Here is a 14181-nt window from a genome sequence, read left to right as displayed (position 1 = left end):
GTTAGTTAACATGTATTTATGGCACACTTATTATCAAGTAGTTTCTGACTCTTTTTTAAACTGCTGCCGATTTCTTTCTCTTTTTTGGTTTCATTGATTTGATCTACACTTAAACCATGAATGTGAGATAAAAATAAAAAATTGCAGCCACTTAATAACCATTAATCAATATCAAAAACAACACTCCTTAGTATATTATATAGTATATATATATAAAATACTTCCAAAGCAAAAAAACTTACATCTTAAATTACACTTTTCTGTAAGAGAAATGCGAAGATAAGTATGTTTCCTGTTGAAAGTATCCATTAGAACTGGACCATTCTCTTCATGTTTAAGCGTATAACGTAATCGTTCAAGTCGACTTTGCTGAGCTTGGTGGAGAGGTACTTGCTCTATGTGTTCAATCTACAAAAGTGGGATGTCATTTCCGTGGGTCTTTATGGGTTAAAACAGTCCTGGACCAAATGGGAGACAGACTGGACCGTCCGGTTCTAATGGATTTGATTGCGATCATAAAAAATGACAACATTGCTTCATTGGGCCCGTACAGCAGTTTAAGAGAGTTTGCAACAAACAACATTAAACAGCAATAATTGTAATTAAATACAAAAAAAACTTTTAATTGGTGTGGTTTTTTCCTTTTTCTTATAGCATTCCTTGATTTTACAGAGTCGCAAAATATCAAAATATTTGCAAAGAGTTCACCTGGCCGAATTTTCCACATAATAGCCTACAGTGCATTGAGAAGCATAGGCGCCCAACATTTTAAAATGTAAGGGAGGCAAGGATAAGCCTTTTAAACAAATGTTACTTATTGCCTATACTGTTTACTGGTTTTTGCATAGAATCGTTTAACTTTAAATTTAACTTACAGAATCATTTGATTCTTGCAGCTTCACGGTTGATGCGAGCCGTACCCCGCCTAATCTGTGCAACCCCCTAAGAGTATGGGGCAGCAGTTGGACCACAGAATAAAAGCTCTTTGCAGCCGCCATATCCACAAACCAACACAATTCTACATTAACTGCAGAATAATTCTAACTGAACTAAAACAAGTTTAAATTTAAATGCAATAGCAATTTAGATATTGCATCGCATTGCTAAATGCAGCAAAAAAACGATTATTTTTTACCATATAACGTTTAAAAAGCTAAAATATCAAGGCTATGCAACCAAATTGCATTGTTTTTGGGTTACTCAGAATGCCCCTAAAACCTCACTATTTTAAGATATTACGTACAAAGTAACAAACTAATATACTTGGTAACTCGTAAGCTGGGACGAGGTATTAGCATAAACGTCATAACACTAACGATGACTTAATGCAAAATCGCTAAGTAATTCTCAAATCTGAACTGTCTATACACAAACGTTTCCTGTAATATGTTTACAAAATACGTAACATTAGCACAACAATAGCTCAAGCCATATACACCACTAATAACAACACACTAACCCCCGCATACAAATCTGCAACCCCGGCAAAAAACAGCTGTTATTTACATTGACGTCATAGCCTGCTACGTCATAGTCCCATGTCATCGGTTTAAATTAAAAGAAATACTATTTGTAGCTTTTTATACTGTAAGTGTAAATAAAATCTGTACTATTTGCACACTAACTGTACTACATTCACACTTCTGTAGATGTACATACGTCATACGTACAGCAACCAATTTCTTAGTGACCCACCAGTGCATTGCAATACTGCCTGTCATGACACGTGACCTGCAACCGCGATGTGAAAAAAGAACTTTTTTCGTGCACCATCGTCCAATTTATTTAAAACTATAGCCTTGCTTGTTTGCAGCCGCAGGCAAATAGTTGCACTGTAACTTTTGCGGCAAACAGACTGAATTAGATTTAACCACGTTAATCTAACCAGATTTTAAAGTTAAACTGACGGAGTAATAAAATCCTTTAATATTTTCGGTAATTTGTCGTTATGTATTATTATTGGAAAAAAAATTTTTTTTCTTGCATGGCGGGACAAAGACAGTCGATAACATTGGTGTTCCAATCTACACGTATTGTGCTCGCGAGTTACCGCGTATTAATAAACGACATTTAACAATATTGCTTACTTACGTGTAGTTTTATAAATAGGATTTGTTCCTAATGCTTAAAAATCATAAGAAGCCGCTGTTGTTTGGACAAGAGTTTTTATTTGGAGGGAAATGCAATACAATAAGAAGAAAGACACGAAAACAGCTGATAAGTATAGTACGGGTATCCGGGTATTAACTTATGAAGTTCACAGTGAATCATTGCGTGAAAAACTATTTCACGATTTTACTACAGCGTTGTTTGAATGCAGTGGATGTAAAAAGAGAAAACAGAAGTACGTGCATTAAATACTTGATCTTTATACGTTGAAACTGCACCACATTTTCAACGTACTGGTTCAGCCTTGCAGGACGAGTTGGCAAGACTACTTTGTTGGTTTATATAAAGTTTATAACTTTACCATCGGTTGAATAAAAGTTGTGAGTCAGGTTTTGTTTGCGGTTTAGAAAAACGTCTATTATGTTGCATTAGCGTTTAAAAATTATTCCAAAGATAATGTTGGGGTAATGAGCCTGTACATTCCAGATTCCCTGGCCCACAGTTCGGCCTCTGGCGTGATGAATATATAGCCAGAAACATTGGGATAATGCGCCAACTGTGGCCTACATCCCAAGTGACGTGCACCGGACCAATCACATCTTTGAAATATAAATCAGGTTTAACGCAAACGACTCAAACAAACCAAATCTCAAACAAACCAAATCGTCTCATCTCGAGTGATGATGTGGAACACCTGTGTTGGGAGAACGATGCTTGGAAGTTAGGTAAGAAATAGCTGTCGCGATCGGCTCAGAAATCGTCTTTTTCGGTCTCGGTTGAGATGCAGTTGCGGATTTTTCTGCCCGTTTGCTCAAGTAATAGCCATACCTGGATTTGTTTACGAAAACCTGTTTATTTTCGGCCGTGTTTGGAGCAGGTTTGTGTGTGTCTTTGTGGGCATTACGCTCATGCTGTATTGGACTACTTGGCGAGCTGTTGCTGTTGGAAATGGAGAATCTGTTTGATGTCAGTTTCTTCGCAAGTCCGCCTACTGGGAGGGATCGCCGAGTTTTATGTTTTACTTCAGAAGTTTTGGAGGATTCTTGTGTCTTCTGTACAATCGGTGGAAGAGAGGAAGGGACGGTAAGGTACCTGTTGGGCGTGGCAGGTGGCGTGTCAATCACGGTCCCTACACCGTTCGTATGGCCCTTAACCCATTCAGGAGTTAACCTTGGACTTTCTGTTGTTGGGGTGTAGGAAGTTTTCCTCTGGTGTGGCAGAAAGTTATTTACTCTCCGCGAGCTGGCGCTGTTGTGCGATACTGGCCGATTTGACGGGCTGTGAGGGGGGGTTGGCAGTTTGTTCCGAACTCTGTGAGAATCCTGGGATACCGATGTTCTGTGCTGATGCTGCTCTCGTAGAGGGAGCTTCCTTACCAGTTTGGGACTTTTACGAGGTGACTGAACCTTCGTTACTCCTACAGTAACCGCTGGAGCTTTGGATTCCTTACGAACAACATCCAGTATGGTTTCTTGGCTTCGTTTTTGCAAGTTTTCCCTCATTTTCTTCATGTTTTCAAGCAGAGAAATAAACTCAGCTCTGCCGTTGCTTTCCCCGGTATTTCCAGGCAACACTACTGGGTTACTTTTACGCCAGGGTCCAGATTCCGATCGTTTTGGTCGTATGTCAACCGCAAGAGGTCGCTGGACTTCCACTTTTTTCTCTTCCTTTTCGCTTTGTTTTGCGGAAGCGTCTCGTATGATTTCATACGTCGGCGAAGATACGCTTTTCTGTGACCTTTCGTTCTCTGCGTCACAATGCAGATTGTTATCTTGAGGAGTGGGGGTGCTTTGCAGCGATGGTGTCGTAGATCCGGAGCTGGGATGGCCGTTTATTTCGTCATCATCACCATTATTCGTCATACGATTATTCTCCTCATTGAGTTTCACTTCAATGTGAGTGCGGATGGCTTGGGAGAAACGGTTTGTTTCTTTCTTTTTTTCGTTTTTCTCCTCTCTCCTCCTAGCGAGCAGGTGATACGTAGCAAGGGCGGGGCCAGGTCGGTTCTTCTGCACACACTGTATGACATCTGAGCATGCAAAACCAAAAGAAACGCTCATCTCTTTAACGACAGCCGCCTCGATTGGTGACGTCACGAGCGGTGACATCAGACTGTGACGTCGTCTTACGTCACCAGCCAACTTATCACTGAAAATAAACCATCAGTTAACTAAATGAATAAATATGTAACTTTTTTATCCTCACGAGGCGGGGCTTCGACAGACGTTATAACACGGGTGTTCTGTTCCATACACCACGTACATGATTATACGATAATGTATTTAAACCCACAACCTCTGGTTTAGTCAGACGTGCTAACCGCTATAAGCGTATCCCCGTATGTGTGTTACCAGTTCAAAAATTATTTAACATAGAGGACATGAGAAGAGATTTGTCTTTTGCGCTCTTTAACCTATTTGCGCAAAGCGTTCTAATGATAATAATGTAGCCACGTATTTAATATTCTTACATTAAAAGTGACGAAACAACTGTCTTGGTCATTGACTTCCTTGTACTTTCTGGCTGGAAAGTCAAAATCCATTTCAACTTTGAAACTTCAGAAATATTCGGTCGCTGAGTGACGTCAGGACACAGAAGTTTTCGGATAAAATATCTGAAAGACATATTTTAGTAAAAAGCCAATTCAAGCTGATAAAGTGAAAATTTAATGATAATAAAATATATGCCAAGTCAGGTGTACTATAACTCTGAAATCCATCTTCTGGTAATTGTTTTTTTTGTGATTTTACAAAATACAGACTGGTACCCAGCCACCCTCTTTTAACTAATCAAATTGGTATATATGTTGCGGTTTGGTTCGAGGTTCGGAATTTAAGGGGTTAGGTTTAGGATTAGATGGGTCCTACAAAAATACGTTGTAACTGAAACGTGTAAGAGCAATTTGGTTAGTTTAAAGGGGATGGTATCAGTTTATATTTTTATTTCTCCTTCAGAGTAATATGACATATGACTCTTAATTTTTTTATCACATTAACTGACATAGTTACCTGCAATGCGTTGATATATTGGTTGGTATTGGGTTCATTTCACCTCGCATCATCTTTCGACATAACTTTGGGATGTGAAAAGGTTCAACAGTGAAGGGAAGTTTGCCAACGAGTAAAGCGAATGTGATGACACCTCTGTGAAGAAAACATGGGTAAAAATACACGAAAGTTTAACTGGTATGTTAATTTAAGTCAACAAAAAGTTATAGCACGGTGGGGTGAGATGGATGCCGTTAGCACAAAATATTCCGTATTATCTAATTTGTACCAATCAGAAAAAAAATATGCAATAGTGCATGAGGGCTGTTAAAATAGAAGCGTAAATCAAGCCTTACATTGACCAAACGTCCACTTTCGGTCCGTACGACTTCTTCGACAATAGCTCTGGGGCGGCGTATGCTGGTGAACCACACTGGGTGCTCAACGCACACGAGATGTCGCTGCAGACAGGCGAAATAGTGTTGCTTAAACCGAAGTCGATAATTTTAATGTTTCCACCAGAATCCAACAAAAGGTTTTCAACTTTAAGGTCTCTGAAATAGAGTTGTTGAAATAAATTGGAATGAAATAAGTGCATACAACGTAGGAAAAATGTTTTATTCTGTATGGGCGAGATCCTATATATAGATAAGGCATGTCAAGAAACGGAGTTTACCCGAGTAAACCCTACATAAATTTGCGAAACATAACAGCAAAAGTCGTTAGCCTACATTGAAGGGATTCTTCCTAATAAAATGGGCTTCTTTCGTTAAACATACAACTTTCCAAAAACCGAAGTGATTTTTTCAATAAATAGTTTAACAGTTTTGGTTTGTTTAAAATTTAAACAAAATCCAGGATAGAGCATTCGAATATTTTCTGTCGCCAAACGGATTCCATTCTGTCAAGAACCTGGAATTTTGCCAGATTTGGCCCATCACCCCAACATCCAGGAAAACAGATTACATTCCTATAGATCCTTTTAGATTAGCTACACCCAAATATATCCCGTCTGGACATCTAATGTTATCAAATCACATGCGATGGCTATTACCGACTTAATGGTTTAATGTGTTTAACCCTGTCCTTATCGAAAGAGGGGGCAACGACATGTAATTGATCATAACATAAATCCAGGTGTATTATCACAACGGTTGAGACATCAAGCGCTTTTAATGTGGTATGTGAAGCATGAGTATTTGTGAAGGTCGCTAGCTTTATGCTATTTACACTAACCGACGTGAATAAAGGCCTAACTTGTTTGCGAGTAACAAATATTAGCAGAGCCAACGTTTAAAACGATGATCTCAATACTCTACCAGTAACTGAATATCACGGCACATTATCTTTTGAAAATCGCAGTCAAGTTTACAAAATCTGGTCTTGAATTATTGTCCGTTTTAACCTAGTTACAAAACAACGTAAATTCTATGAATGTATTTATATTATGTTGTTATAAATATACATAACCAGTATCATATACTTTAACCGTGTATACACGTTCTAATTCGTTTCTTTAAAGGTGTGTATAATAAGAAAATCAAAAATGGTAAATGTATTAAAGTTTTAAATTTATATATAGGAGGAATTTGGTATTTTCGTTGATTCTATTTTTACATTTAGGTAAACAGAACTTCTTTAGAAATAAAAATTTAAGGATAAATCTACAATAAATCCGTTGTTTCGCAAGGCGCAGTAATAAAATTTATTACCAAATCTGGTCTCACACGATGAATTTACAGCCTACAGAGCACTAGGAAGATGCTAAGTAATAAAATCTTTCAATATGAGTGTGGTAAAGCAAGCAAAACAGACCAAAGTAATAAACATGTTTTTCTAAAAGTAATTGTGGAGTTCTGGGATAATAGAATAATGGGCCTATACATTTTAGTCTTAACTCCAAGTCTCAAGGCACAAGCCTCGCCCAAGGACCCCACCCATGCAAGTAGACATTAGAGACTTTACCGCATTAATAGGGAACTTGTTATACCACAACACACACGATAATTTTAAAAGATAGAAGGATGGGGAAGATGGGACACCTTTAGCACATAATATTCAAATATCCTAATCGTGTTTTAAACAATTAACAACGGCCTATGGGAGTCGTGAGGATGCAGTTTAATATTTATTTTTCTTTTCTTTGTTTCCTATCAAACGAAACAAGAAAATAGAATGAAAATGTGTCCCAGCATCTCCTCCCATACTACTTTATTATTTAAAACAGCGAGAATTTTCGTTGTTCTAATTCCTTATAAGACAATACTCGCAAATAAAAAAAGTTTTGTCAATTAAACAAACTTTTTTTTAAAGGGCTATGGGATTGCATATACAGCTGAGTTTACAAGATATACTTGTGTGGAGTATGAGATATAAAACAAGCCCAGTCATCAAAGGTTTCCTAATATTGGTTGAGATGGCAAAGATTTGCTATGGGATGGTATGAGATTGATGTTGTCATGTAAGATGTTCAAATAACAACGTTGTATAAAAGGTCCATCCTATTGTTCTGCTATTTGCACTAACACCAACCCGATAGCTCAAACATTAAACAAGTTCTAACATGTAGCGCGATATGAATTACATTAAAATTTACTGCACTTTCAGTACCGTCATAACATAGGCATCACCAATGTTGTTTTGTTGCGAACTCCCTTCATTGTGGTTTAATTAATCCGACATTTGTTGTAGTGTTTAACGAGATGAACAGTTTTTTGCAAAAATTCATTTTATCAGGGGTCGAGGTACAGTTACCATTATCCCATATTTCCAATATCGTGTTTTTACAATTAACAGCGCTCTTATATGTTTGTCGGTATATTTTGTAATTATTATTTGTTCACTGCCAAACGGAGCCGCAAAAGGAAATGAAAACATGCACCATCCTATAATACTAAGACGTCACCAATATATTTTCAAGCCTTTTGCGATTTTAATTAGCGAATGAGGCATTGTGGGACAGGTGCGGCAATCTCGAACGGCATGTGTTATCGCGTAAACGATGCGTGTGTGACGTCATAATACCTCAGATCGAAATAAGACGACGTAGATGTGTGGGAAAACACGTGACCGTCTCAGAGGAGACGGATTTTCGCAGCAGGACCTCCCTGATTGTGACGTCACAAAGCATGTTTCTATGGTCACAATTGTGACGCACAAGACTGCATGCTGATAGGACAACCATGGCAACAATCTTTAGACTCGATACTGGAGCGCGTTAATTGCGACCTATTCTGGATAGCATTATGACGTAACAAGAGCGGGATCGGTTGCAACTTTCGTTTAAAAAAAAAACGAAAATATTTCGGCACATGTATTAGATTTGCGTGAGATGGTTTATATTTTCGTTTACTTTTATCATACCATTCAATAGTAAACAAAGAATATACTGACAAAATTATATAACCGCATTCTCAAGACTGTAACATTGGTTTGTTAATTGCTAAAACACAATCGGGAAAGAGTTTTTTTGCGGACCAACCGTATCAATCCTACCCCACAGTTCTATATACTTCTCGACAAAGCTGACGATAATCGGATCACAATAATTAGGTCACTGTGACGCAACAAGAAGGAAACAATGGAACTGTTCGATCTAATTGTTCATTGCTGCGTCATAAATACAGTTCTTAAAACACAAACAACACCCTAATCACGTGGTTTAAACATCTGTTTGAAACCTTGTTTTTCTTACGTAGTAAATAATATAGTAGGGTGGGGTAAGATAGATATCTTTGGCATATAATATCTAATATTTTAAAATCTTGTTTTAAACATTTAACTTTTCAGAGCGAGTACTCGATTAATACCTAGGTTTTAGGTAAGAAATATTTTTAACTTGGGGCTATTTTGGACGCCGTGTGCGGCAGTTACATGTTTAACTAACTCTGTTTAACTAACTCCAGCTGCCGTTTATAAGACATATTTTTAAACCCAGACTTTTTCGACGCCGTTTGCAGCGGTTACAGGTTTATCTAGTTATAGTTTCCGGAACTGAATGATCAAACAAACGAAACAACTATGTTTTCAACAAACCTATGAATAATCTTTCGTTCGTGAAGATATTCAACCGCGTTCACGAGTTGATAGGTGTAACGCCGAACGGTTTCTTCCGGCAAATGACCCTAAATATGGTGAAATATATTTGGGTTAGCATTTACTATTTAACTCCTTCTTTTCATTTAGAGTTCGCATAAGCCTTTGTCAAAATGCATATTGTATTGGGAGGTCGATATAGTAGAGTGGGAGAAGATGGGACACATTTTCGTTTAGTTTTCTCTTTTCATTTGGTAGTAAACAAAGGGCATTCAGAATTATAAAACCCTATCTTCACGACTTCCACAGACCGTTGTTAATTGTTTAAAACACGATTAGGCTATTTGGATATTATGTGTTAAAGTTGTCCCGTCTTCCCCCATTCTACTATACATTGTGGTAAATCGGGACTTCAAGAACAAACATCAGAGGAGTTTGACTTGTTAAAAGGCTATATGGTTTTGTACGTGTATACAGGGAACATGAGTATAAACCAGAAACTCATATTTCGTTCATGGAATATGTCAACAATAAATGAATTTAAATAAACTGCAAAAACATTTGCAGTTTATAAATTACGATAAAATATTAGGAGATCTGGTGCTTAACCGAATAAATGCGGGTAAATAGGAACTTTATACGCAGAATTTTTTGGAACTGAGTTAAACGGTTTCAAAATTGCCACAATGGATTTAACGCGTTTATCCGACCGTTGCTATTTGAAAATAATAGCAGGGTATATTCTAGATTTAAATTCAAACATGCAATTTCGAGAATATCAGGCATTGTGACGTCATAATACGAATACCTGTTCGGTAACAACGTCGATAAGTTCCCCGCCGGAGCAAAGTTCGGTCACCAGATAATAGTTGTTGCCTGTTTCCAAAATATCAAGGACCTGTACGACGTTTGGATGGCGGACCATTTGTAAGATTCTTCCTTCACGGTGAAGGTTTTTGAACACATAACTATCGCGTCTTGCTTTCGCTTTGTTGATAATTTTGACCGCCACCTGTTTTACGAAAAAAAAAAGTTCAAGGTGAAAATACGAGTCGTGTCGTCATAATTACGTCAAATGGACGATTTGAACTATATTAAACATTTTAAAATAAAAACCATCTTGTTCTGGTGTGAATAATGAATTATTAAGTTAAAAAGTTTAAAACTGTTCAGTCTAAATTTGACAAATGATAATGAGTGTAGAAGTTTAGTATAATAGGGTTGGGGAAGACGGGACAACTTTAGAATGTCAATGCGAAACAATTCTAAGTGTGACTAAATCTTATTTTCAAGGTTAACAAATGAAGTATCGTTATATTATTGTGTGTTCCACGATGAGTTATTCTGATGTTAATGGTTAATTCTGGCACTTCACAAACGTTACCAGCAGTTAAACAAACAATATGCTTACACAGTTTGCAACCCCACGTACAAATACAGAAGCTAATTAAGCCAACCGACAAACATGGTGTAACAGCATACGACACACTGCTTGCTTAACCGACGTTAATGAGTTAAGACCACTATACCCCACTGCCTAATTAGCAAGTTAAGTTACTAATTGCCTCCCTAATGGTAGACGAATGCTTGAGTTTTTTGCGTTGCTAGTTTTTCGAGTAATTGCACTCTAGATGTTACTGCGCGAATTACGTTTACTTTGCTATTTATTGTAGGATTAAATTGCCGGCCAACAACACTGTGAGTGTAGAACTACGGTATGAATGAATGTAACTTATTTATCCTCTCGTATAGTTGTATCACAACACGGGTGTTCTTATGGCAGCAATGGATGCAATAGAAAAGTCTATTCAATGTAGCGAGGGTCGCTTTGTGGTTTAATTCGAACCATTTCTAACCTTTAATATTAAGTTGTACATACGTTTTATATTTTCGCTTTTATGAAGTAAAATTCAAAATAGCTTTGTTATACCTTAAATATGTATCAGTAAGCACAATAAAGATATTGAAATATATTCTAACCTTTTCTTTGGTTGGGCAATGCAAGGCGAGTCTCACTTTAGCGAACGAACCTTCCCCAACACAAGTTCCCAGCAAATAATCAGAAACCCTTTTATAATGGGGGAAGTTCTCTTCGGTAATTCCCCCGGGTGACTGGGTACTTTCCCGATCAACCTTGTTTTGTGATCCTGTGATATTATAAACGCGGTTATTAGCTTATCTACCGCAACGGTGTATTTATTACATATTATTATAGAAATACTGCGGGCGCAAAGATACATAACATATAGTACTGTGAAGTAGGATGGATACCGTTGGCACATAATATCCCATATTTTCAAATCGTGTTTCTTTTTTAACAACGTTATTTTAGAGTCGTGCGGATGCGGATGTAAAATTTTGTAAATACGCTTTGTTTACTACTGAATGGAACAAGAAACAGAATAAAAACATGAACCATCTTACCCCAACCTACTATATAATAAACAAACACTCAAATTTGAAACAACTTACCAGCGTTTTTGTGGTTTCGGTTCAAAGTGACGTCATCGCTTGGAACAGGAATCCTCATTTTTCTTTTTGATCAAAGTTGAGTCATAAATATGACTATGAGGTCACAATATAATCTCCTGACTTACGTAATTACCCAGTAATTCGTAATTACAAAGTTGGATCTGAAATGACATAATTGTTCATTAAGTTTCATCCTAATTCAAAATGTTGCTCATACGTGTTTCGACATTGGGTTATCTTATAATATACCCTGCGTTCTTAAATTTACAAACATTTTCGCTCATGTCACATGATTTGTCATGATGCAAAACCTCACCCACATAGAACAGAACACTAATTTCTTCACTAACAGTTTTTTTTTTTAAGTAAAACCTTAACCCTTCTCAGTTCTCATGCTCTCTGTCGAGCTGCACTGTGCTGACTTTTAAGACTGGCAATTGAAACGTTCGATCGGTTTATATAAGAAGCTATACGATAACACTTGTGATACGGAAAGGAAATGAAAGGTCGGAGGTGCTAAATCTACCAAAGCAAAACCTTCACTCTCACTTGTTCTTGAAAGTGAGAACCATTTACATTTCCTACAGTCTTATCTATTACATAGCTTGCCTACTGATAATTGAATATCACACGCTCCCTTCGGAGCTCGCTACCGTTTTAATAAACCCTTATCATTGCGCGGCTCATTATATACAAACGGCCATCATGATGAAAAGAAACTTCTTGATAACTTATCTAGCCAAAAGTCTGTCGATTTGGGATTAAGATAACTCGAGGATTGGAACAATAGGCGTGTACGGAAACTGCACGTCGCGAGAGATGCATTGTTTTAAAACAATCATTGTTTTCATTCAATGACGTAGGTTAATACAGTAGCGAGCATAACTACGGGTTCCATTCAGATAGATTGTCACTTAATGAGCTTCTGAAACTGAACTTATGTGACTACTTTAAATGACTACGTTCCCATACACCATAGAACCCAACACCTGTTCTTCTGGAATCGCACGGATTTTAATAACTGCGTAAACTTATATACGGCGCAGCCCAACACCGATGTAGTCTATTCTACAGCAAGAACACAGAGTAAATAAAAAAAACGATATAACAATAGTGTAGATAAAACTGTAAACTTTTATGGGACGGTTACTGTATAGAAAACTGTTTATATTTTTCATCGAGCTTAAAAGTCTGAAGTTAAAATGCAAATAAAATAGATAGTTTCTTTATAACAGGCGACAACCGTTAAAACTGCCCCACAATTATATGCAAAGTAAACACGCTCGTAACTTTTGTTTCGTCTTAATCGTATACCTTCTGCATATTTTATGGAGTGCGAAGTAATAAGATGACCTGCGCATGTTAAGCCACTACTTATGTAGTCTGTATGTAGCGCATTATACAATGGAACACCTGGAAGACTTGTATAAAAAGATAGAAACCGCTAGAACATAATAACATCCAAACATTCTCAAACCGTGTTTTTAACAATGCTTTTAAAGTACACGGATATACAGCACTCGCGAATAGACCAAAATATTTCGTTCGCGAATAGAAGTAAAATGAACCATCTTACCCCAACATACTATATTACGTCCACTATATTAAGATACGTGGAATATTCTTAACTGCATACAATGCTCTAACACCCACTGAGCAAGTTTCCCTCAAGACAAAGTTGACTTATCGATGCGACAAACGTGATTGTGACGTGTCAATACAATTATGACGCCACATCCTTTCCTAATGTCCAACGGGACGTAAAAAAACTAAGAAGGAAGTCTAAAAGTTTGTCTCGAAAGTTTAATAACATTAGTCTGTAAGACGTAAGCTATCATGGAGATCGCCGTGTAATCGCATTAAATTCTTACTATCTTATTAGAAGTGACTTTGTTTAATAATTTAGGAGTCTGCAACCCTGGTTCAACTGTCTAGAGATCGTTATAGCTTTTTCCTAATTCTTGACATTGTTTCAACACTCGTACTTGTTAGATTGCGGTAAATTGCAATGTTGCTTTACGCCAACAGCTGACTATAGATAATTAAACGAACTCCAGTCGTATTTTACATCGCTTTCTTTTAATATTCAGTTTAATTCTCATTCCTACTATAAGTCTTTATACTTTCTAAGGTATCTCAGTTGTTAAGATGCCATAAATTAGACGTAGACTTACGACGGAGCAATTGAAAATGCGCTACCGGTACATTGTATTAAAATACGAGCGCCACTGTACTGCTGCATACGAGAACCAATCACACATAACTTCTAATCCGTTCAACTCGCATTTCTGCCTTCTAACAACATGCCACCTGTGCTACAATCCATCACACACACTGTAATGGTAGATACTGCCCCCTTTGGACCAATATTCATTAGGACTTATGGGAATTGATATGAGAAAAGGCACTCTAGCAAGGAACAGGTTCGACGGATGTGTGTCTAAGCCAATCCCCAGGACCTGTGTTATATTTTTAACCCTTTAACCACAACAACGACTACTAACTGCTCGTTTCCACGGAGTTAGGAACGAAATTGCGGCTGCCTGATACGCTTGAGTTGCGACTGCGACCTACTAGC

At 37.4% G+C, this 14181-nt stretch overlaps 2 protein-coding genes across 2 annotated transcripts in view; both read right to left on the bottom strand.

Moving 5' to 3' along the window:
* Positions 1-1097, bottom strand: part of LOC100183279 (GTP 3',8-cyclase, mitochondrial-like) — a 12828-nt gene extending 11731 nt beyond the window's left edge. The window contains 2 exon segments of the mRNA XM_009861809.3: positions 243-408; positions 876-1097. Coding sequence (XP_009860111.2) covers positions 243-408; positions 876-998 — 289 coding nt within the window. The 5' untranslated portion in view covers positions 999-1097.
* A 1051-nt stretch (positions 1098-2148) lies between these two features.
* LOC100185639 (hormonally up-regulated neu tumor-associated kinase homolog A) overlaps positions 2149-14181 on the bottom strand; it is a 22727-nt gene continuing 10694 nt past the window's right edge. Inside the window, exons 2-9 of the mRNA XM_026836811.1 lie at positions 11604-11764; positions 11112-11278; positions 9940-10143; positions 9132-9220; positions 5453-5650; positions 5118-5252; positions 4580-4723; positions 2149-4257 (exon numbers count right to left, since the gene is read on the bottom strand). Of these exons, the coding sequence (XP_026692612.1) occupies positions 2778-4257; positions 4580-4723; positions 5118-5252; positions 5453-5650; positions 9132-9220; positions 9940-10143; positions 11112-11278; positions 11604-11661 (2475 nt within the window). The 5' untranslated portion in view covers positions 11662-11764 and the 3' untranslated portion in view covers positions 2149-2777. The remainder of the gene's footprint in view (positions 4258-4579; positions 4724-5117; positions 5253-5452; positions 5651-9131; positions 9221-9939; positions 10144-11111; positions 11279-11603; positions 11765-14181) is intronic.

The sequence above is a fragment of the Ciona intestinalis genome, chromosome 11 (assembly GCF_000224145.3).
Source record: "Ciona intestinalis chromosome 11, KH, whole genome shotgun sequence".
NCBI classification, from domain to species: domain Eukaryota; kingdom Metazoa; phylum Chordata; class Ascidiacea; order Phlebobranchia; family Cionidae; genus Ciona; species Ciona intestinalis.
Note: the sequence above shows the minus strand (reverse complement) of the source record. Positions and strands in the feature narration are given on the sequence as shown.